Genomic DNA, 26,120 nt, shown 5'->3' with positions numbered 1-26,120 from the left:
TGTACAATGCTCACTTTATATTATTTTTGTTTACAAATATTTGCACTGAAAAATGATAAACAAAAGAAATCATATTTTTCAATTCACCTCATACAAGTACTGTAGTGCAATCTCTTTATTATGAAAGTGCAATTTACAAATGTAGATTTTTTTTGTTGTTACATAACTGCACTCAAAAACAAAACAGTGTAAAACTTTAGCGCCTACAAATCCACTCAGTCCTACTTCTTGTTCAGCCAATCGCTAAGACAAACAAGTTTGTTTATATTTATGGGAGATAAATGCTGCCCACTTCTTATTTACAATGTCACCAGAAAGTGAGAACAGGTAGCTGACATTGCAAGGTATTTACGTGCCAGATATGCTAAACATTCATATGGCCCTTCATGCTTCAGCCACCATTCCAGAGGACATGCTTCCAGGCTGATGATGCTTGTTTAAAAAAAAATTGTTAATTAAATTTATGGCTGAACTCCTTGGGAGAGAATTGTATGTCCCTTGCTCTGTTTTACCTGCATTCTGCCATATATTTCATGTTACAGCGGTCTTGGATGATGATCCAGCACATGTTGTTCATTTTAAGAACAAGAGCACTTACTCCTTTTCTTTTTGCGAATACAGACTAACACAGCTGCTACTCTGAAACCTGTCATTTTAAGAACACTTTCACTGCAGATTTGACAAAATACAAAGAAGGTACTAATGTGAGATAAAGATACCTACAGCACTCAACGCATGTAAATATCTTGAGACACCAGCTACAACAGTGTCATGCAAACGCCTGTTCATACTTTCAGGTGACCTTGTAAACAAGAAGCGGGCAGTATTATCTCCTGAAAATGTAAACAAACTTGTTTGAGTGATTGGCTGAACAATAAGTAGGACTGAGTGGACTTGTAGGCTCTAAAGTTTTACATTGTTTTGTTTTTTAATGCAGTTTTTTTTTTTTGTACTGTGATGGGGCAGCTGCCCCACGCTAGCAGAAAAGGGGTTAAAAGCAGCCATAGGGAGGCTGCGCCGGAGGCAGCCAATTAGAAAGGGTCTGAGAGGAGCAGCCAGTCATGGCCCAGCAGGCTCATATAAGAAGGGCTGCAGGGCAGAGCAGAGGGTATCTTTCCCTGGAGCTTGAGGAGAGAGGTAGACTGGCTACCTTGCAGGCTGAGGGCAGCAAGTACCCTGGACATAGCAGTGCTATAGGCTGGTGCTGCAGGCTGAGGCCCTGAGGCTAGGGCAAAGAAGGATGCTGGGGCCGTGGGGAAGTGGCCCAGGGAGATCCACGGAGAAGTCAGAGGGGATGCAGTAAGTGGCTGCTATCTATAAGGTCCCTGAGCCAGAACCCGGAGTAGTGGGCGGGCCCGGGTCCCTCTCCCCTGCTCCTCGCCATTCAGGAAGTGGCTAAACAGTAGACTGTGCTTGCGACTGAAGGAAGTGGCCGGACAGTGGACTGCAGTTCCGCCGGAAGAGGGGAACATGGAGTGTGGCCCGGCTGGAGGGCAATGTCATGAAGAGGACGCCGCGGTCCTGGGAATGACATGGGCCCATGAACAGAGTTGCAGCCTGTCACATGTACAAAATTCTGCATTTGTAAGTTCAACTTTCATGATAAAGAGATTGCACTACAGTCCTTATATTAGTTGAATTGAAAAATAGTATTTCTTTTGGTTTTTACAGTGCAAATATTTGTAATATAAATTGAGCACTGTACACTTTGTATTCTGTGGTGTAATTGAAAACAATATATGTGAAAATGTAGAAAACATCCAGAATATTTAAATAAATGGTATTATATTGTTTAAAAGTGCGATTAATCATGATTAATTTTTTTAATCACTTGACAGCCCTATTTTCCATACATACTCTATACATACTCCATAGGCTTCAACTCCCATAATGCCCATGTGACCTGTCTCAGATCCTTCTTCTCTCCATATGTGTCAGGGATGATGGCATTGGATTCCAGTTCTCTCTTTCCAACCACTGCTACCTAGCTCCATTGAACAGTGCAGGGAGTATGCATTGTAATCCAATTAATTCCCTCTCTAGCAGAGCAAGAGGCAGCTGACAACAGGTCCCATCAGGACAGGGAGACAAAATAATGTTGGGTTTCTGATTGCAGTAAAATAGTGAATTTCATAGAATCTTCAGAAAATGCCAAATTATGCAGTTGTGAAATTATGAAGCCTACAGGGTCCTGACTGCAATGAGTGAAGCAAGACACATGTCTCAGAGCTATTGTTTCAGTTTATAGTCTATTCATACTTTTGAGATTTTTCTCTGCAGCAAAAAAGGCTTTTCTTTTTAAATTGGAAGCTGAGATTCTGCAGCAAAACTCTGGAAGAAGGGGGTGAATTCTGCAGAAAATACCATAGCAGTGAAATGCTTGGGTCACTGAACTTCATGTTTTGCAAAATCTGGACTTGTCTCCGACTTTCATATAGGGGATAGGACAGGTAAGTTACTATCTTACTTAAGAAGTTATTTTTGAAGGGGTTAGTAGTCTAACCTCATCCACTTAGAAGTACACAACATTATCTGTGGCCTCTTTACTTTAAGCAGTTTTTCATAGGGACAATAGTCATTGCCATGACCGTATCTAACTAATAGTCTGGCTAGCTGGGTATCCCATCCTCTACTGTGGCCAATCAAAATATTTCAGAGAAAGTAACATTGTAACTTTTAAAATTTTTGGGTTTTTTCCTATCTATTTATGCAAACATTGGGTCGTGACTGGGGAGCTCTTCCTGATTCCATCTGGTAACCAGTTTTTCCCCTGAGGTCTAAGGATTGATAGCCCTTGTAATTTTTATTGTACGGTAACCATTGATTTATATAATGGTAATAGTATATCTATCACCTTATTAATGAAGTCTAGCATATCCTTCACATTTTGGCTGGTGATGTACTTTACTTAAACTGGCCACTAGGCCTGATCTTTCTGCTACCTGTAGTCATTCGGAGTCACCATCGTCTACATTCCTACTCTAATCTTGTATCCTCATGGGATTTCTGAGGCTTTTCTCCGGATGCAGAAGATTCTAATCCAGACACTTAGCTGGCATCTGCTTCATTAATGTACTCAGATTTGAAGATTATTTTCCTGCAGAAAAATTTTAATTCATTTCCACATTCTGCAGTGGGCACTCAAGAATGTTTGCTTTAATTATGTTTGTTCTTTAAAACGATCATCTTAGTTGGAATAAAATTGTTACAGCTACCTAAATTTGCCCTGGTGCTACTCACTCTGATCCATCTCATCATCTTGCTGGATGTGGCCAGTTTAGATATTTACAATTCCTTTATTTCCAACCATCACAACTGCATAAAGGTGCTACTCACTCTGATCCATCTCATCATCTTGCTGGATGTGGCCAGTTTAGATATTTACAATTCCTTTATTTCCAACCATCACAACTGCATAAAGGTGCTACTCACTCTGATCCATCTCATCATCTTGCTGGATGTGGCTTCTATATTTTCCTACAAAGATGATCCCATATGAATTACTTCAAATATGCATTTGACAGATGATCAGTCCTCCTCTGCATCATGGGAAGTGCTCCAGGCAGCAAAGATGGTGCAGGTTCTGTGACTGAGGGAAGGAAAGCTGTGTCTTGAAAAAGCTTCTAATCCCTTTGTTTTTATTTTTAGAAATGATAAAGGTTTGCCTATGGGTTCAGAGAGCCAGTACTAGGGTCTGCTCCAGTAAATTAAAGCACAAACAGCTTGTGCTCTCTAAATTGCACAGGTTTACTGGTTTCCTTACAGTGGTCACCTCAGCTTCTCTATAATTCTGCATTCTAATTTATTGTATCCAATTTGTCACCTACCCTGACATTCTGTATCAGTTTAGCATATTTTAAGCTTTTTTGTTTCTGTCTGATTTTAGTTTCTCCGTGCTGTTTAATCTAAGTAATTTCCAGCTGTTATTCCACATGCAGTGAAGGGACCTGCAGTAGTATGAATAAAGCATTATAAATGTCCACCCCTTTTAAAATTTCCTTTATGCAGTTGTGATGGTTGGAAATAAAGGAATTGTAAAGTGATCTTCAGTCATGGAGCTCATCTCTGAGCTATTTTTAGCATGCATTAGATAGGAGAATTTAGGGGCGGGAGGGGGGCGTTTGTGTAAGAAACAGTGAGTTAAGTCTAATGCAGTCTCAGCTGTGTGAGTGAAAGCGGCTGTGACAGCGCCCCCAGTTTGTATATTTGTGTGAAAATGTTACAGGTTGCTGATGTCATTCTTGTTGCTTGGCAACTGTTCCCCCTCCCCCCCCAGTTCATAGAACAGAGTCCTCATTAGTGTCAAGTAGACAATTTTACTGATGATTTGAGAATAGCAATTCCAGAGTTAAGCTCTGTGAATCTAGTTTATGGGAAGAGTAATCCTTTGCAAGATTTAAGGCAGCCTTGACGAAGATTTTCCTGAAGAGAGAGAGAGAGGGAGAGAAACAATTTATAAAATGTTAATCCCTGCTGCAGATAAATTTGCCTAAATTACACAGTAATAATCTAATCATCCTCTTCCATCGTTACAGTATAACTCTGCGTAAAATATATAAAGCTTTCTCAAAATGATTAAACAGTAAATGGTTAGCACTGAGATGTGTAATTACTTTTTATCACATCCATTTCTGTCTATTAAGTATTTCATCATGTATCAGTTATAGTATTACAACCAGAAGAGAATAAAAAAATGGGTTTCAATTAAAGCATGAAAATACATATGCATTGCATTATTTTATGCATCTTTAAATCTTTAGTCCTAGTATCTGAAATCTTCAAACTAAGACCGAAAGCATTGCCTACTCCTTATGTCTGAATATCTCAGCAATCACTCTGCTCTTGTCTATTTAACAAATATACTATATCAACTAATACTCTGAGGCAGAGGAAAGTGGTACACTTGCAAATTTCCTCTATAAACTTCAGCTGCACTGTGACTAACTTGGAGCACTACAAGATCACTGGACTTCCATTTCAACCCTTGTCATAGGCAACCAAATTTCAGTTAAGCTAATGAGTGTTTCCCAATAAGCTCAGTTAATTGCAGCCACACTTCCGAAGTTTGCCAGGTTTGGGTGTTCTTTGAAACCCCAGAAGCGGGCAGGTGTGTGTGTATGTTGTGCGCAATACAGTATATAAATATACAGAAAAAGCTGTGTTATCTGACACTTTATCAACCAGAAAGCTCTGTTAACTGGCATTTCTGATATCTCCTAATATAAATCTTCAGTCTAGTAACCAGGACTAGTATAATGCCCAGGAGGTTATGCAATTGCACATTCTGCCCTTGAGGCAAAAGACAAGTAAGCAAGCTCGTATCAGGGATTTATTCAAAAAAGCAGCTTCCAGCGTGTCATTGGGCTGAATCTGTAATGACCCTATCTCCTAAACCACCTTCTACATCTACAATGATAATTGATGTTGGTAATGATGACCCTGAGGCACTGCAAGATCCTGAAGTGCCTTCTGAATTATGTTCAGTATAGTTTTAGTGTTAAGTGTATTTTTAGTGATCTGGGTGTATGCTATGCACTGCCCATAGTGATATGTAGTGTCATAAGATAACCTACTGTGTAGAAAACTTTACCTGCATACACATAAGTGCTTCAAGAAACCAACCGCTCTGCAGTGCAGTACTACTACTGGATTGGTGAGTACCTGTTTACTATTTCATACTTTATTCATTATATTGTATTCTAATTCTTTGAAATTTGGTATTCCATTGGTAAGTATAACTCTTAGTTAACCGGAATTTTTGATTAACTGGCACCCCCCATTCCCCCCAACATGCCGATAACAAAGCTTTTACATTATACTGTTTACACACTAGACCGAGAGAGTTGGACAAAGATCTTGAGAATTATATATTTTTATGATTGCATTGAATAGAACAACTATATTACCATGAGAGAGTGGTTTTCACAAATGAAACAGATGTTCATGAAAGCAGGTGTGCGGTGACTACTGATGCGATAGGAAGAAAAAGGAGTTTTTTTCTCATGTAACTACATTTAAAAAAGAAACACAAATTCTCTGAATGGACTTGAGTTTTTATAATTTTATAAAGAAACCAGCACTGTTTCTCCAGACAAAATCATCTTTTAAATATTTTAACTGGTCCTGTGACTTCCTCTGGATTTTGTATACTTGCAAGAAGTGACAGAAGTAGTGTTATCAGGGTTACCAGTTGTTACAGAAACGCTGGTTGTGGCTCCAGAGTCCAAGATCAAGTTTATTTTTATTATGGTAGTACCAGGAAGCCATAGTCAAACTGAGGCCCCTTTGTACTACGTATTGTAAAAGCACATAATAAGGGCTTGTTTGTCTACAGCGTTTGTACTGATTTAAGTATATTGGTTTAAAAGCTATTATAGTTAAATCGGTGCATCTCCCAGTGTGGGTGCAGTTTTACCAATTTATAAGTGCTTGTATTGGTGTAGCTTATTTACCAAACTAAGTAATGATGCTATAAATACTCTCATATTCAAATAATTGCGTACCAACTAGGGGGTTATACCGAGTTTAACTATTGGTTTAGAAACAGATATAGTTAAATCAGTACAAAAACTGTGTATAGATGAGTTCAGAAAGACAGCTTGTGTCTCAGGGAGTTTGCAATCTGAGGTTCTGATTCAGAAAAGCATCTCTGTTCAGGAAAGCACTTAAGCATGTGCTTAAGTCCCATTGACTTCAGTAAGATTTAAACACAGGGCTTATAAGTTAAGTGCTTTCCTTAATGGGACTAAATAGACTAGATGAACCAAAATTGGGAAAGAGGAAGTAATAGTATCCTCATCTTAACTAAGGCTGGAAGATCACACTGGGAATCTGTGACAGAAGGTTCCAATTTAGCACTTTAACTTCAAGATCATCCTTACTCTTATAAAGGAAACAGTGGCAGCCACCCGTATGGGTTATGTCATGTCACAATCCCTTTGTCCCATCTGTCTTATTTTTAAGTATTTTTTTAGGATGTAAGCTCTTACTCTGTGACTGTACAGCAACTAGCACAAGGGGGAGGTGAATCTGATTCTTACTAAGACCTCTGCATGCTACCGTGATACAAATTAATAATGATACTACAGAGCTCTGAGTAGGAGTGGACAATGAACAGCAAATGTGGCCATAGCCAGCAGGAATATTACACACAGACTTTGTGCAAGGGACTGGATTGTACTGTGAGAGTGTATGTGTATCAAGGAATCTCTTTGGTATTGAAGACTTTCCAGTTTCTCTGTCTTTAGCCCCTGCATCGTTTGTTGTTTCTGCTCTTTCTTGTTTTGTATCTTTCCTCTTTTCCATTCTACGTTATACATCACCTTTCCTCTGCATCTTTTCTTTGTTTTATAGGTTAAAATTTCTATGTTTCAGTTTCTGAATGGCGATAATCAGGATAATCTTTGCAAATAAATCAGGTGCCTTTTAAGGTGTCACATACAGTTCATCCCAATGAAGGCAGGTCAAATTCCAGTTTGTTTTGTGTGGGGAAAAAACTTGGAATGATCAAAACTTCTGTTCATGAGCCTAATGCTGTGCTTCTGTAAAGGTTTTTCACTTTTCTTTGTAGACTCAAGGTAGGATAAAAAACAGTGTGGAGCCCTGGTAGAGCCCTTAGCATAGAGATCTGGTGTCATGTCAACCTAAGCTACTTAAATGCCATGTGGCCACATTCTGCACTAGCTGAACCTTCCTAGGGTTCTTTAAAGGTAGTATTAGGGCAGGTACATTGCAACAGTCTGGACTGAGGTGACCAAGTTATCCTATTCCTTTGCTGGTTTATAGAGAATCATCTCCTTGAAGTGCACCTGGAAATAGATAGGAAATCAGGGCGGAGCACAAGAGTTGTGTGCTCCTCTTAGCCTAACCCACTTAAAAGCCAGTCATCCACATTGTACGTAGCTGAAACTTCATGGTGCCTTTCAAACATAGTCCAAAGTAGAGTGCATTGCCATAATCCAGCCTGAAGATGACAACATTTCTGTTCAGTTTCTCTGGCAAGTAGATCCATTCTGAATAATGGGTAGCATGGTGAATGCAGACTCTCCACTTGGCAAGAGTCAAATAATTCTCACTATCAAAAGTTTTCCAGGTTGTCTTCAGACAAAATCACTTAGTGTATGACAGTCTCTCTTTCACTGACTACAGGATACCAGAGCGGAAAGGGGAAAAGGGCTATCTTTTTCTGGTTGGGTTTTAGTCTCACTGCTGGATATTCTGTGTATGTTGGAAAAACTTTGTCCTACCTTTATGATATTTCTTTTTAAAGAAATTTTAAAAAGATCACGACAAACTAATGAAAGGAGTCTCCACCAGAAAGATGATTTAAAATCAAATGAACAATCAACTTGAGTATTGCCTTAAATGTAGTATTTATGGTGACTCTTCCTATAAGGTCAGAATCCTGCTGCTTACTCTTTCTGACTTTGTAGTGGATGTAATCCTATTTTGGCAGACCACTGGCACCTAGCACCATGTTGGCACATCTAATAAATAAGAGGACATAGGTGGAGAAAAAAGGATATAACTAGCAGCTTTCAAAATCCTTTGATCTGTGTATACCAAATCTCATAAATAGTCTGGAATTAAATATAAAATTGCCTTTGACACAATTATCACAGTTCAAAGAAACATAAATAGAAAAGAAATTCAGAGGTAAGAATGAAAGTATGTCCTTACCTCACCTCCTTTAATAGTGTCTAATGAGTAAATTGTGTTTAATTGCAGACTGGCTTTCTGACAGGAAAAGGATCTTTCAAGGTGTTATGTTCCTCCAAATTCTTCTGTGTTTGTTTCTCTCTTGCTGCACTTAATCTTGTTGGTCTTCCTTGCGGCAACACCCTGTTCAGTATGCTAGGATGGAGTTTAGCCTTTCAGAAAATTGAATCTTTGCCAGTAAATTTTACTTCATTTGCTGACCCACTGAGCAGTGTGAAGAGGGGCAGAGGATGGGATGAAGAACTTCTCACAGTGGTAGGCACCAAACTGTAAATAACTTTTCCTAAGTGTAATTGTTCACTAGCTGTTTTCCTGGTAGTAAAGTGGCTAGTCACAGGTTAGTAGATGACCTATATGAATGTATGTCTTTGTTACTGTTTCCCTAATTTTCCCTCCCCTTTCACAACTGAAATGCCTGCAAGCTGCATGGAAACTATTTGAAAACTGCAAAAAACTCCCACTATGACTAGACAGCAGAGTAAAAGAGGTGTTTAGAGGGGAGAAAGGCATCCTTTAAAAATTGGAAGCCAAACCCTACAGAGGAAAATGAAAAGGAACATAAATTCTGGCAAGTGTAAAAGCATAATAAGGCAGGTCAAAAAAGAATTTGAAGAGCAACCAACAAAACATACAAACAGCAATTTTTTTTTAAAAAGTGCATCAGATGCAGGAAGCCTGCCAAACAATCAGTGGGGCCACAGTGCAGTCAAGGTGCTAAAGGAGCACTGAAGGAAGACAAAACTGTTATGGGGAAGCTAAGGCCATGTCTACACTAGTGAACTAACAGTGGCACAGCTGTACCAATGCAGCTGTGCTGCGTAAGGTCGCTCATGTAGCCTCTCTATGCCGATGTGAGAGAGCTCTCCTGTTCACATAATAAAACCTCCTCCATGAGCAGCGGTAGCTATGTTGGCAGGAGAAGATCTCCCACTGACATAGCGCTGTCCACCCCAGTGCTTCCGTTGGTGTAACTTACATTGTACAGGGGTGTGTTTTTTCACACTCCTCTGTGACATAAGTTATACTGACAAAAGTGATAGTGTAGACAAGCCCTACATGAATACTTTGCATCGGTTGTCACTGCAGAGGATGTGAGGGAGATTCCCACACCTGAACCATTCTTTTAGGTGACAGGTCTGAGGAACTGTGCAAGATTGAAGTGTCAATAGGGGAGGTTAACGTAAGAATGGCCATACTGGGTCAGACCAAAGGTCTGTCGAGCCCAGTATCCTGTCCGCCAGTATGCCAGGTGCCCGAAAGGGAATGAACAGACAGGTGATCCATCTCCTGTTGCCCATTCCCAGTTTCTGGCAAACAGAGGCTAGGAAAACCATCCCTGCCAATCCTGGCTAATAGCCATTGATGGACCTGTCTTTCATGAACTTACCTAGTTATTTTTTCAACCCTGTTATAGTCTTGGCCTTCACAACATCCTCTGGCAAGGAGTTCCACAGGTTGACTTTACGTTGTGTGAAAAAATTGGTTTTGGAACAAATTGATAAATTAAACTGTAATAGGTGCCTAGGACCAGATGGTATTCACTCAAGAATTCTGAAGAAACTCAAATATGAAATTACAGAACTACAAACTGTGGTATGTAACCTGTCACTTAAATCAGCCTCTGTAGTAGATGACTAATAGCTAATGAGGATAGCTAATGTAACACTGATGGTTATTTTTTTTTTTAAAGCCTACAGAGGTGATCCTGGCAATTATATAGGCCAGTAACCCTAATTTTAGTACAAGGCAAATTGGTTGAAATTATAGTAGAGAACAGAATTATCACACACATGAACACAATATGGTGGGGAAGAGTCAGTACAGTTTTTGTAAAGGGAAATCATGCCTCCCCAATGTATTAGAATTCTTTAAGAATGTCAGCAAGCATGTGGACAAGAGTGATCCATTGGGTATAGTGTACTTGGACTTTCAGAAAGCCTTTGACAAGGTCCCTCACCAAAAGCTCATAAGGAAAGTAGGCAATCATGGGATAAGAGGGAAAGTCCTCTCATGGATCAATAACTGGTTAAAAGGAAACAAAGAGTAGGAATAAAGGAACAGTGGAAAGTGGTAAATAGTGAGGTTGCCCAAGGATCTGTATTGGAACCTGTGCCATTCACTATATTCATCAGTTCTCTGGAAAAAGGGGTAAACTGTGAGGTAGCAACATTTGCAAATGATACAACAGTAGTCAAGATAAGTCCAAAGCTGACTGTGAGAAGTGACAAAGAGATCTCACAAAATTGTGTGAGAGGGCAAAAAAAATGACAGGTGTAATTCAATGTTGATGAATACAAAAGTTATGTATATTGGAAAAAATAATCTCAGTTACACATACAAAATGATGGGGTCTAAATCAGCTGCTACCACTCAAGAAAGAGATCTTGGAGTCACTGTGGATAATTCTCTGAAAACATCTCAATGTGCGGCAGCCATCAAAAAAGCTAATAATGTGAGGTACCATTAGGAAAGGGATAGATAATAAGACTGTAACTATCGCAATATCACTATATAAATGCATGTTACGCCCACACCTTGAATACTGTGTGGAGATCTGGTTGTTCCATCTCAAAAAAGATATGTTAGAATTGGAAAAGGTTCAGAGAAAGATAACAAAAATGATGAGGGGTATGAAACAGCTTCCTCATGAGGAGAGATTAAAAAGACTGGGGCTATTCATTTTAGGAAAGATATAATTAAGGGGGGAGGTTATAGGGGTGTATAATCATGAATGATGTCGAGACAGTGAATACAGACGTGTTGTTTATCCCTTAACATAACACAAGAACCAGATGTCACCCAATTAATTTAATAGCCAGCAGGTTTAAAACAAACACAAAGAAAGTTCTTTACACAATACACAGGCAATCCATGAAACTAGTTGCGAGGGGATATTGTGAAGGCCAAAAGTATAACTGGGTTCAAAAAAGAAGTAGATAGGTTTATGGGGGTTAGGTCCATCAATGGCTATTAGCCAAGATAGTCAAGGAAAACAGCCTCATGGTCTGTCTTTTTAAACCTCTGACTTCTAGAAGCTGGGACTGGATAATAGTTGCCCTAGAATCATAGAATATCAGGGTTGGAAGGGACCTCAGGAGGTCATCTAGTCCAACCCCCTGCACAAAGTAGGACCAATCCCCAACTAAATCATCCTAGCCAGGGCTTTGTGAAGCCTGATCTTAAAAATCTCAAAGGAAGGAGATTCCACCATCTCCCTAGGTAACACATTCCAGTGCTTCACCACCCTCCTGGTGAAAAAGTTTTTCCTAATATCAAATCTAAACCTCCCGCACTGCAACTTGAGACCATTATTCCTTGCTCTGTCATCTGGTACCACTGAGAACAGTCTAGATCCATCCTCTTTGGAACCCCCTTTCAGGTAGTTGAAAGCAGCTACCAAATCCCCCCTCATTCTTCTCTTCCACAGACTAAACAATCCCAGTTCCCTCAGCCTCTCCTCATAAATCATTTATTCCAGTCCCCTAATTTTTGTTGCCCTCTGCTGGACGCTTTCCAATTTTTCCACATCCTTGTATTGTGGGGCCCAAAACTGGACACAGTACTCCAGGTGAGGCCTCACCAATGTTGAATAGAGGGGAATGATCTGCTGGCAATGTCCCTACTTATACAGCCCCAAATGCCATTGGCCTTCTTGGCAACAAGGGCACACTGTTGACTCATATCCAGCTTCTCGTCCACTGTAACCCTTAGGTCTTTTTCTGCAGAACTGCTGCCTAGCCATTCGGTCCCTAGTCTGTAGCAGTGCATGGGATTCTTCCGTCCTAAGTGCAGGACTCTGCACTTGTCCTTGTTGAACCTCATCAGATTTCTTTTGGCCCAATCCTCTAATCTGTCTAGGTCCCTCTGTATCCTATCCCTACCCTCCAGCTTATCTACCTCTCCTCCCAGTTTAGTGTCATCTGCAAACTTGCTGTTATCTTCATTCCCTTTGGCACTGGCCACCGTTGAAAGACAGGATACAGGGCTAATTGGGCCAAGATACAGGGCAGTTTGTTAGGTTCCCACTGTCTCATGTGAACCATGTATGCACATCAGGGACCAGCATTTGACTCTATGGTAGGGTAGATACTAAAAATGTTACATTCACGGTGGTAACTATCAAGACAGTATCACAAAGTAGCTGCTACTGAAATTGCATATCTACTGTATTAGAAATATATATTCCTTATTTAGAAGAGATGGAACACAGTTCAGTCTTCTTATATTTTTTTATTGTGTAGCAAGTAAGTGTAGAAATATAAATCAATATAATAGCATGGTTCACTTTTAGTTCACATTGTTAGTTCTGTAGATGGTGCATAAAAAGCACCAAGTGGATCCTAACTTATCCTTGAAGACTTCACAAACCTCCCCTCTCTCCAAGACCTTTGAACAGGAGGACTGCAGTGACAAATTTATGTCAGTTCCTAGTGCACACTAATCATATCTGTGGATTAGGTTACTGTAATGTTCTATGCTCATTCCATTTTTTTGACAGAATCATTGCTTTGCAGCTGTAGTAATTTGCCTTGTCAAAGGCATTCCCTATTCCTGTCAACTTGTGTATAAACAGAAATTGGCTGGAGTTCACAAACTGCTGTCTACAATGATACTAATGGTAGAATTTATTAATATTTCTGTACTTGACAATGTTGTGAGTAAGAAATATAAATTGGTTTGCTGAGTTACAGACTATCACATCCAGAACATTGCATTAAAACAGTGATAAAGTCATGTATTGGATGGTTTCATGAAACTCATAATGAGACATTCAGCCTTTTGGCGATGTCTGACTGTTACAAGTTCATATGTGGCTTAGGTTGATAGGTACCGTAACAATTTTCAGTGACACAACTACTTTGCAGCCCATGTGAACTGCGTTTAGCAGTCTCATGCCAACTTCTAGGAGTGGAATAAAGACAAAATGAGTTCTAAAATCAAGAATTTTCCAGAATCTCCATGACCAGACTCTTCCACGCTTCCCAGTCCCAGACCTGACACTGAGTATATTCTTCCTGCAACCTAGACCAGTCCTACATGTCCTCCCTGATTTGGGAATCCAACATGGGTGTGGGGAGGTTTTCCACCATTATCATAGCAGGGGTCATCATGTTTGTGGCTCTCTTGGCTGCAGTCACTCCATTGGGATGATGTCAGCAGAGCTAATCTGACTCCCACAAAGTCCTTTGCTTAGGTGGGTAAATGCTGAATCCTCTCTTCTGGAACAAACCCCAGGTTTTCTGAAGATGCGGGGGAATGGAGGCGGCCCAGGTTGCCCTAAGAGGAGATTTGTGATGGCTGTTGTGTTATAAGGGTGGGATACTGTCTGGGGCCCTGGATTTCCTGGCCCTAAGTTCCTAGCTGCCTATGGCTATCCTCCTACTTCCCTCCTGTGTCATCTCCCCCCCACACACACACATTTGTTTGGTGCCTGGGCCTATATCCATCACTGGTCTAAGCTGAAGTTAATGGAGTTGCACCTGACTCCTCAGCAGTGAATGTGACCTCATCTAAGGGAACAGGAGGCACGAGAGAAAGGAACTTTATACAGTAGCAGTTGTTCGGAGTATACTGAAGCAGAGAGGATAAGCTGGAGGACCTCACAGGGAGAATGTTAACAGGCTAAAGAGTGGTGTTTGGAAGGGGAGCTTTTTCCTCAGTACCACCTACTGCAGCAGCAGGTAGTTGGGCATCAGCTTGTCAGAAGTTTAAATTTTAAATACACTGACAAGTGATGTCCACAAACAAATGATCAGTCCAGGTCATCTGAAAGGAGACTGACTGTGGCCTATGATTTCCTCTTCTCCGCTCTGATCTCAAAGCCAAAGCCACGTACCACTTGTGGCCATGTCTGCACTGCAAGAGTCTATTTCAGTAAAGCTGTGCTGGCACAGACTGCTAGTGTAGACGGTGCTCGTGCTGACTGAAGGAGTTCTGCTGCTGCAGCAGTAGCACATCAGCCCTGAATGATTTTAGCTAAGCTAACAGGCTCTTCGGTCGGCCTAGTTGCCTCTACACTACTCCATTCCGCTGGCATAGCTAGACTGCCTGCAGCAGTGGTGGGCAACCTGTGGCCCATCAGGGTAATCTGCTGGCAGGCTGCGAGACAGTGTTTACATTGGCAGGTTTCAGAGTAGCAGCCGTGTTAGTCTGTATTCGCAAAAAGAACAGGAGTATTGGTGGCACCTTAGAGACTAACCCATTTATTTGAGCATAAGCTTTCGTGAGCTACAGCTCATGCTCAAATAAATTGGTTAGTCTCTAAGGTGCCACAAGTCCTCCTTTTCTTTTTGTTTACATTGACTGTCCGCAGGCCCACCACTGGCCTAGAAGGTGTGAATTTTTTCACATTCCTACATGACATGGTTATGCTGGCATAATTTAGTAGTGTAGACCAGTCCTTTCTCAACAGACCTGTTGCAGTAGGTTTGGCAGCCTCTTCCCTGCAACTCCTGCAATCAGCTGGAAGATTCTCCCCTCCCCCTTGCTTTCTGATTCCTTCCCCCCCCCACCCCCACCCCATGGAAATACAGACTATGTAGAAATTTGGTGTATTTAAGTGTATCTGCCCTTCATTTTCAATATGACTTCATTCTGTTTAAAAAAAATGAATGGGGAAGAAAAGGTCAGGGTCCATAATAGCCCGATATCTGTGTTTTGGGGAAAATTCAGTTTCAAACCTGCTGAATAACATCTTTCAGGGTTTCTGTTTCTGTAGCTCCGTTACCTTCTGCTACTGCCTCCCTGCTTCTACTACAAGAGAACCCTGGCAAATATCCTCACACGTATTGTTAAATGGGACGCGGCTCCTTTCTTTTACATCATAGGGAAGCAGGAACCCCTTGCCCTTTTTCTGCCTGCAAAATAAGAGTCTCTCTCTCTGAAGGAAATAGGCCCATATTGTGATGTTATTAATCTTTGCCATAACCCTCACTTTTTTATCTAATCTATGGCTCAGAGGTACAGCAACACTGTATCCTTATTGTTTTTTCTAGTTTTCACACATCATTTATTCTACTCTTTCTTTCCTCGTTTTCTCATTATAACTCTGAACCATTTTCTCCCCCCTTTCTGTTTTCTACTGTGAATCTGTGCCTGCCCCGCCCCCACACAGATTTTCTCTCAGCCTAGGTGCAACCCTCAGTCTTACTTTCTCCCAATCTCTTCTCCCTCAGTTAGTTGTCTCCATTTGTTTTTCTCTTTCCTACTTTCCCTTTAACCCTCAAGGCTCCTGGTCAGGCCAGTTTCAGCCTCCTCCCACTGGAGATCCCTGAGGTTCCAGTTCAAGCTGCCAGCAGCTGCGTCCACTGCCTTTCCCCTGTTCTATCTGTGACCTCTGTGGCTCTTCTAAGTGTAGCTTTTATCTGCCTCCTGCAGGCAGCATGAGAGACCGGCTGCCTTAAGGTGGGATTTTTTTTCGTAACTTGGCATGCTTCTCTTGCTGGGCAAGTTCAAGGGCCATGTCTGGTTCTGCACTGGCTTGCTTAGCTTGAAAAATGGATGAGTTGAAATTCCAGTAAGGCCATCAGTGTCATTGGCCAAAACTACTACACACCAGCCCATTTTGGGCCCTGCGTACGTGGTAAAGCCAGTAGACTGAATAAGGACCCTATTAAATTTTCTGTATTGTCACCACTGACTGGTTAACTCTTGTAAGAATCTGCCAACATGAAAAGCCTCTGTAGCAAGAATACAGACTTAGCTTCCTTCCAGAAGGAAGTAAGGCTGCTGTAGAGCAATACTCCTATAAACACAGACAACCCTCACAGTTTTATTGTGAATATTGTAATTAACCCTCCTCACAGACCCTGGAGTTATATGAGCACATCAGAACCTCAGCTTTCATTTTAATGAAAGTAAATTCCTAGCCATCCTGGGTGTGGAGATAAGCTTGAATATCTGAGCACTAAAGATTCACAAGCCAGAAAGCAAGTAAAAAGAAAAAACATCTCAGTGTGTTGCTTGTCAAATCTCATGCTTTTGGAGGTTTGACTCATGATTTGTTGAATGCTTGGGGCTGGCAATACGGAATGAATGACTCCCCTGCTCACAGCACTCCCAGGAAGTTTCTTTCTAGTAACTTCAGAAACTTAAGGTACGTCTACATTGAAACATGGGATTTGATTGCAACTTGTGTGAATGTACCTGAGCTAGCTTTAATCTAGAACCTCATGACTGCAGCACAGTCATACTTACTTTATACTACTACTACGGTATTCTTTATATTACTTTATTTTTCCTTTCCTCTTCACTGTGTAGCTGCAAATAGTTCCCAAAGTGGTATCTCCATGAGAACCCCAGAGTTATAAAGTAGATATTCCTGAACTATTTGCAGTAGTTCCAGATAAAGTAGTGATCCATTGCTTCATAACAGAAACTACTCTCTGGTCTTCCTGCCCAGCAGCATGAAATTGGGAAATATTGCATTTGTCTGCTTTCTGAGCATCTCAAGGGGTAGAATTTCTCAGCCCCAAAATAGAATTCTGTTGACCTTGCGAAGGCTTTGCACAACTGCATTCCTCTGTCTGTATGTAACACCATAAATTTTAAATACCACATCTGACCAATTCCAGGGAATATTCTAGGCGTCACTGTACTGATATACAGGGGAAATTGGAAAACTGAAAGGAGGAAAATGGGGAACATGGAGCCCCTGCCATCTGTTTAGGACAACAGCAGCTTCCACTTTCTCTACAATTGTCTATAAATCAAACTGGTTGAAGGCACCCATTAATATCTTCCAGTATAACAATATCCCATCCCGTCTCATCTCTGCTCATCCTTCCAGTAGTTTAACATGTTGACACCCTGAATTACTTATCTCAAAGATGGAAATAAAAATGATGAGGAAAAGGAAATGAGGGATGGGAGCATACACAGAGCTCTTGGAATGGAAGAACACTGGTATAAGGGAGGGAATGAAACCGAATCCATGGTGGGAGGTAATTTGGGGGGCCCTGGTATAGGGGAAATGAGGGTGTACACAGAGTCCCTGCCATGAGGGGAAATGGGTGGGGGGATCACAGAGTTTCTGACGTGGACGGGGGATGAGGGCACACAGAGCCATTTGCATGGAGGGGAGGGAAGGATGGGGACACATAGAGCCCCAGGCATGAGGGAGTGGGTGGGGTAAGTTACATGGAATCCCTGAAATAAAGGGGGATGGGAGGATGGCACCCTGGGAGCTCATGGAGTGAAATGGAGGAATGCCGGTGTGTGTGGTCAGCCTGGCCTACTAAAGCTACGTGCAACCACCTTACACAGAAAGCACTAGGACAGTCTAAACAGAGAGGAAGAATAATAATAAGACAAGGCTGGTGTGTTTTCTAGAGATTGTTCCTCTTGATTCTGGTTGATGGGACAACCCTTAAAATACATATATAAAATAATCTTATGTAGCAGTCCTATCATCTATAGGTTTCTTGCAAATGTGTAATTTATTGTTCTCTGACTCCCCTAGGTCCAAAGCAGAATAAGCTACAGGTTCCTTTTTACTTAGTGCAATACAGATTTTTTTTTTAATTATCTGTTATTGAATGGAAACGTGGCCTTTTGGTACACTCTGATTTCTGTGGTGAAAATTTGCATTCATTCCATATTCTATATGAATCTTTCTTTCATTGCTCATCTGGGAATGTATTTTTGATGTGCTGAACTAGAAACAAAGCTTGGCACCACTAAGTACAAGCCTTAACTGACAAATTTTCCTTTATTACATAACAGAAACTGGGTCTGCAATTACTGCTTCCTGCATTGGTTTGGGAAACTCAACAACTCCTCCACCAGGACAGGCAGGAAAACCAGTGCCAGGATACAATGGTAAGAGTGTGCAGTGTATATCAATAGGAGAGGAGGTTGCTTGCACTTCTGAGTGAGAGCTCAGCACCTCACAAGATCGGGCCTTAAGATTGCAGTTATCTAGGGCCAGAATTGGCCTCTCCTCCATCAGTTTTGCACCTCTCTGGCTTAACTGGCTACTTAACTGGGGGAATGTCCATGTGACGTTGGGTCAACATAGTAGTTCCTCACCAACATTTCTTTATTTTTCCTTCCTCCCCAGTTTGGCTGGGGAAGAAAACATGATTTCGGAGCTGACACATCCAGGAGATCCAATTGTGTATGTTACCAATTGGCGCAGTTTAGAGCAGACCTGATGCTATTCCATGTTGCCCCCTGGAACCAGCCCAGTGCCCTCAGGATTGACTTAAAGCCATTTTCTCTCTCTCTCTCACATGCACACATGCAGCTTTTTGACCATTGTCAGGTGCAGAGGCACCAGTTCTTACAATCAGGCTCCAGTATCCAGTACAATTAAAATTACAGCAACCACTTAATCATGTGGGTTTTAATTTATCCTGTATCCGTCGAAGATGCTTGCATTTTTCAGGAAGTGCTCAAAAACTCACAAGGTCAGATCCTTAGCAGTCTGCCCTGTTAGCAAAAATTCCTTTCCATCTTTCAGTAGTTAGTCTGATGCATTCCTTGTGCACCCAAAATTTCTCTGGCATACAGTGAGATTTGAAAGTGCACAAGGAATTGACTACTGCAGTTGTCATTGTACTGTTGAGTCTGAAGGTTTGGAATGCCTGCATACAAACGAGCAATAGATATTATGAAACGCTCAGAGCTTCAAACCATAATCTGCAGTAATCTCGTGTTAAATCATAACCAGCAATGACATTGTTTTGTAGTGGTTAGGAAAAATAGTGTTAATAGTGATCATCTTTATAATTGGTGGAGAGGGAGTAGTAGCTAGACTATGTAGCTAAATAGTGCTTTAAGAATGTATTATCATACCTGTAGCTTACATCTATGACTTCATGTGTTGTTCAGAGGCTAAATGGTTTTGCTTGTTGGGCATATACATTGTACATATATGTTTGAGAAACACACTGATCTGATCTTTTTCTCCACAACAATTCAATATAAAAACTCACCTGATTTTAAATGTATAAAGATGATTCTTCCTGTGAAGTCTGTGACCTCTACAAATATGTAATGATGAACTAAAAAGCAACACAGTAAGGGTATAAATCCTGGCTATTTGTACCTGCCTCACATCCCCATTCGTTTTATCAAAGAAGACAGTGTTTGTGTTCAGACTTGTACAGGGGGCTCATATTTGAGAGAGTTGTTAAACACGTTATGTTTCCGTACTTGTTAGGGGGCTTATTCCTTCACCCGCTTACTTCCCTGGTCCTTCTCGCATGAACAGAGAGCAACAATACCCGAAGTCCAAATTTTGCAAAAAATTAAATGTTTATTGGGGTGAACTTCAAGCAAGCATGATTCCAGTTTCCTACCACAGTGTCCTCCTTCCCAGCTCTGACACCACAGAGCCTTACCTGTGTCCTTGTTCCCATTCCCCCCCTTAGCAAAACATGATTCGAATTTCCCCACCCCCATTCCCTGTTCCCATCGCCCCCCTTACTTCCTGACTGACTGCAGACTATATAGTAAAACTTGAGTTCTGCTTAGCTATACCTTAACCAATCGTTTTTCTGAAATTTGACTAACCAATCCTAATATATTGTAACATGATTATTTAACCAATTATATCCCACCACCTTAATTAGTTTACACGCAGCAAAATTAATTATACAGCAGACAGAAACAATCACAGAACCAGACAGAGATTATGCAGACAAACAATAGGGAAATGGGGACTACAACGATAGAACAACACAGAAATGAGGATTTCGCATCCCAGCTATCGATACGTGAGTTCTTCCCAGACAGGATGCTATCAAACTAAGTTTCCTTTTACATTTTCTAGGCACTTCCCTTTCTCTGGAGGTGATAGGCATTATCAGGACAGGATTGTATTCCTAACAGCCCAATAGCTTATGGCTGCTTCTCCTGCTTAGCCGAAGATCTTAGCCTAAGAACAGGGCCTCAGACTGTCACAGTAAGAGAAGGCTTTTACACTGGCAGACAGTGATTTTTGATTCTTTCTTTTATACCTCCGTAACTAGCTAAGTGATAAGAATACACCTAAATTCTTAGAGTATAGGCCTTTACAGGCAGGCCTGAATATCTATATCCTAACAAGAAAAGGAGTACTTGTGGCACCTTAGAGACTAACAAATTTATTAGAGCATAAGCTTTCTTGAGCTACAGCTCACTTTATCAGATAGCTCATGAAAGCTTATGCTCTAATAAATTTGTTAGTCTCTAAGGTGCCACAAGTATTCCTTTTCTTTTTACGGATGCAGACTAACACGGCTGCTACTCTGAAACCTATTATATCCTAACAGTACTTGTGTAGCATTTTTATTTCTAGCTGTACAAAACTGTAGGCTGTGAACCAGCATAGGGCATAAAAAGTGAGAGCTTTTGTTATTTGGAAGGTGTTTGCATGCAGAGTGCGCAGCCATGAGATTAAGAATTCTAAAATATTTTTGTACCTGGGAACTCTGATTATGACCCAGAGTGTTCAGGAATTACTTCAAGAAGGACACATAATTAGATTTTTTTTTAGGTCAAGCCATCTACAGGAGGAGTGCTCACATTCTTGGGAAGGAGCGGTTGGCTGACTTTTCTTCTAACAAGTAGAAGTGAATATGAACATAAAAAAAAAAAAAACCTTTTCAGCTGCCCTAGACTTTGACACTAGTAGTTATTGTATGAAGACAAACAATGAATGAAAGAGGAAGTTAGAGAAAAGGCTTAAAGTTTGACCACAGCTCTAATAATCAGGGAACAATTGCAGAATTTAATTGCATGAAACCTGTTCACAAAGCTCTGGTAGTCAGGCTTAGCAAGAATATGTGGGAAGCACATATACAGAGATTTTAAATGAACTCTGCAAAACCTGATGTTAGAGTATCTAAAAGCTTTCTTCTAAATGGATCAGAGGGAATTACAGTAGAACCTCAGACTTACGAATATCAGAGTTACGAACTGATCGGTGAACCAGACACCTCATTTGGAACTGGAAGTATGCAATCAGGCAGCAGCAGAGACCCAAACCAGAAAACCAAAAAAACCCAAATACAGCACAGTACTACGTTAAATGTAAACTACTAAAAAAAATAAAGGGAAAGCAACATATTGCTTCTGCATAGGAAAGTTTCAAAGCTGCATTAAGTCAATATTCAGCTGTAAACTTTTAAAAGAACAGCCATAACATTTTGTTCAGAGTTGTGAACAACCTCCATTTCTGAGATGTTCGTAACTCTGAGGTTCTACTGTACTTTAAAATGGACGACAAAATGGACAGACGTTCAGGTATATTCTGTAAGAAAACAGTCACATTTCCTTTCTAACAAATGATTCAGGACCACTTACTGGAAAAGTTTACAAATCCTGTAACCCTGCTGTTAATGAAATACAGGACCTTGAAATCACTTCTGATTACTATCTCACTTTTCTCCACTTCAGTTGTGTTATGACTCTCTACTTTAGCTACTAGTTTGAGATAAATGTTTTATGCCATTTAAAAGATGGGCTGTGTGCTTTTTGATGGTATAAAATTGCATTAGTAGTTCTCTGGACAATGGTTGCTGAAGTCATGATACATTTAAATTGGATTTGGGGAAGTAAAATTGGAAGAAATGCCTTTTCCCCCCAAATGGCCAAATTCTTTCCTGTTATACCATTGTAAATACAGAGTAAAGTAAATTGTGTGAAGTGAGTCCAGCTTTACATTGGGGTAAACGATTCAAGATTCAATGTTGCATGACGAGGCCAGGCTATGAATGCTGCATACTATTGGAAAACTAATTTAAACTTGAATTAATTTTTTAATAATATACCTCATTCATTTCTAGCTCTGACATTTTCTGAGATCTGACCTGCTATTTGGTATTGGTCCATTAGTCTATAAGTTTGTTTGTTATTGATCCAAGACAAAATACAGCAAGTCCTGGATTTGAGGGCGGTAAATTCCCTGAATATAGGTTGGTAGCCATGTAGTTCAGGAATACCCCTAAACTACTGTTCTTTTAAAAAAAAAAAATTCTCAAAATCTTGGAAACCTAAGTACATAGCTTTCAGGAAACAAAATCTAATATGAAAAACTGATGTTAGCGCCTTGATAAACGAATTACATTAAACTGAGGACTCTAATGCATCAGAAAAAAAAGTAAGTTGTTGAAATTGTGGTATGAGTAAGACTATCTCCTCCTACTATATGAGTCCAAGTTCTCCAAGTCTAGCTTGATGGATTTTCTTATGTTACTTGAACAGGTACAAGCAACAAATAGTGTTTACAGAATTTGTAGTCATTGCCCAGGAGAATGGAAGCTTCTTGTTAGCATCCCAAACGCGCCCTCCCTCAAATAGAGGGCACAGGATGACTTCTGAGTTCCTATTCATCCTTCCCAGAATCTTTCTGAGCTTACCTGTTGACTGTCTAATTAACCCTTCGAATTCTTGGACCTGTATCTGTCCTGATGCCAAGCCTCTGACCCATTGTCTGTGACAGGCTATGCAGGTGTTAAAATCAGTGTGCTTTCTGAAGGAGTGGTTTCAGACAGCAAAGATCAAATTGCAGCAGTCCTGGAGTCTGTGTATTAGGTAAGCCCAATGATACTTCAAAGGTCTGTTGGCAGATGTGGGTATCTCTGCTCTCACCTCAACTTTCTTTCATATTGTCCAAGATTGTTGTAGCAGGATAGACCTAGCTGGATGTTACTGTTGCAGGTCAGGTCAACCCTGTATTCCCCTATGGGCTCCAGCAAGGGCACCCGCTTTTAGGCTCCCTGTTGCTCAGCTGTCACCTCTCTTGGGCAGAGACCCACATTTTGTTCCCTCCAGTCGTGGTCAGGGTTTTCCAGGCTGCATAGTTCCCTACCTACATTGTGTTATTCCTGGCAAGCCAGACTGCCTAAATAGGCCAGCGTTTACTCTTTGCTTTCTTTTCAGAGGCTGTAAACAGCATAATTGCCCATACGTATAAATTACTACACAGCTCTTCCTAATCAAGCACATTTATTCAAGTGAAAAGCATTACAGAGAAAACATTAAAAACAATAAAAGAGCCTACACGCGTGCTAATAAGCTTGACAGAGATCACCCCAACTTCAGCAAAGACTGGTAGGAGTCAGTCCTTCAAACCCCGCCAAGGGATTTTCCTGTGGTTAAAACACCTGTAGTTCAGAACAAGTATCCCCATAAAATGGTGAGTCCTTTCTTTAGATATCTTGGATCTTTGATCTTCAGATTCTGGGAATGGGTAAGCAGTAGACAATGATTTCCTCCTCATGGCATTGCTTTGAAAGGCTGCATTCAACCTCCCCTTTGAGATTCCCCAGGCAAACCACTTGACACTGTCCAAAAGTCCATTCTTGTCTGGCCCATTGTCCTTTGAAGTTCATAACATTTCCCAGGGCTCACAATAATACATTACCTTTGTGTTTAATATAATGGACTCCAAATAAACTTAATTCAATAAGGTTTAAGGATATTGCAGGAAATTGCCGTATCTGTTAGTTACCTCCTCTGCTTGGCGACACTCAAAAAGCTTATGATTTAAAAGGCTTACTGTGCCTCTCCTCCCTACCTCCACTTGCTGTTCACATGCATCAACCATTCTTAATGAGGCATCTCTAGCTATTATAAGCCATGCCTCTGAGTAGTTAGTATAGATAAGGGTACCACAGCCCTGGACAACAAGTTATTTGTCATCCTTCCTTTGTTACCAGGCAGCAAGGATTTGATTCTAACAGATTTCCAAGATAAAGACTGTATCCAAGAGGAGGTTCCAGGCTCTGTCCATGGAAACCTAAATGTCCTCTATTGAAATATAACCGAATTACTGAAGATTGTAACAAAGGTTGTGTGGACCATTGAAAAGGGCACTGGAGTTGGTCTCTGGATTCTGTTCCCAGCTATGCCACTGTGTGAGTTTGGGCAAATCAGAAGTCACTTCACCTCACCTCTGTGTAGTATGAAAAACACAATCCTTCCCTGTTGGGATGGTGGTTTCAGTATGCAGAGTCTGACAAATCAGAGACAGATCTTGTGCATTTGAAAAACAGAGAGTTTTAGGTCAATCTCTAATAATCTTAGTTATCACTTACTAATATTTCTTGTGGGCTCTTTTTCATGGGCTCACTGCCCTACTTCTGAAAGGGCTTTTCTTAACTGAAGATTCAGATTTCGCTATCTGGAGATTTTTTTTTCTTTTAATTTTTAGTTTGGGGTTGGTTTTTTTCATTCAAACCAGGTGCTTCTCCCTCTCAGTCTGTGTGTCGTTAGTTTAAGGCATAGGGTATTTGTGGCGGGGATGCTAATAGAAATCTTTAACTCCTCTATTTTGGTACCCAGAAATTCTATAATTCCTTTTGTTGTCTGTTCCTGCTCGAAACTGAGTGTGACATAAGTGGGCATTCATCAAATTAAGGTTTATAGACTGAGTGAATTAGTGTGCTGCAAGCCAGGGTATGAATCTACTACGTACTAGCTTCCTGTGTAGACCCTGTTACTGCACACTAGATGTTCCATAGTGCTCTGTATCAGGGTCTACCTAGCCGGTTAGTGCGTTGTAGCTTCTCACCCTGGCTTGCCTTGCACTAACTCCCCAGGTAGACAAGCTTTTTAGAAATTGTCCTTGTCCATCTGAAAAGTACCATTTGCAAGGGAAAAAAATGATCTCTTTCTTTACTTTGCAGTGATGGTTCTGGATGACAACAAGCAACCAGTGAAGGCCAAGACTTTAGGAAATATTGTGGTAAAGTAAGCAAGTCAAAACTTACAAGGTGTCTTATAATTAAGAGGAGCTGCCTTACATGAAAACTGTTGAGAAGGGCAAACTATTATTTTTTGGGAAAGACCTAAATAGCAGTGGCACATAAAGTAAGGAGGATGAGAGTAGAAGAGCATGGCTGTCTCTGATGTTGATTTTTTAGGAATCTCTCACTTTACCCTGCAACACTAATATGGGAGCACTCAACTCACCTGGTACAAAAGGCTTAAAAAAAACCCTCTATACTGCTTTTTTTCCTTACTGGCAGCCTTCTTTGCCATGTTTTTTATTTGCCAGCATAAGAACAAGTCTAATTCCTGTGATGCAAGAGAACACTGCCATGTCTCCGACTTCCTCCTGATTCCGTGGAGGTCTTCAGCGTCACAGAATTACATGCTTGATTTCTAGGAGGATGAAGCAATGACTGCTTGCTGCTTCGTTGTCTAGCTGGCTCATCCTAAAGCAGCATTTGCAAATTGTTAGGTTTAGAATGATTGTTTCCTCATCCTACTAAAGCAAGAGCCCTTCTGTTATCTGAAAGTGTGGTTTCTATGGAAAAGGTTATTAGCCCTGGTCTACACTAGGAGTTTAGGTCGAATTTAGCAGCGTTAAATCGATGTAAACCTGCACCCGTCCACATGATGAAGCCCTTTTTTTTCGACTTAAAGGGCTCTTAAAATCGATTTCCTTAATCCACCTCTGACAAGTGGAT

The 26,120-nt window shown here is 40.8% G+C and overlaps 1 protein-coding gene across 1 annotated transcript in view; it reads left to right on the top strand.

The window, feature by feature from the left end:
• Window positions 1–26,120, top strand: part of ACSS3 (acyl-CoA synthetase short chain family member 3) — a 135,748-nt gene that overhangs the window by 74,221 nt on the left and 35,407 nt on the right. Inside the window, exons 10-11 of the mRNA XM_007059031.4 lie at window positions 18,442–18,537; window positions 25,335–25,398. Of these exons, the coding sequence (XP_007059093.3) occupies window positions 18,442–18,537; window positions 25,335–25,398 (160 nt within the window). The remainder of the gene's footprint in view (window positions 1–18,441; window positions 18,538–25,334; window positions 25,399–26,120) is intronic.

This window comes from Chelonia mydas, chromosome 1, assembly GCF_015237465.2.
Source record: "Chelonia mydas isolate rCheMyd1 chromosome 1, rCheMyd1.pri.v2, whole genome shotgun sequence".
NCBI classification, from domain to species: Eukaryota; Metazoa; Chordata; order Testudines; family Cheloniidae; genus Chelonia; species Chelonia mydas.
The sequence above is the reverse complement of the archived record's forward strand: the minus strand, read 5'-3'. Positions and strand labels throughout refer to the sequence as shown.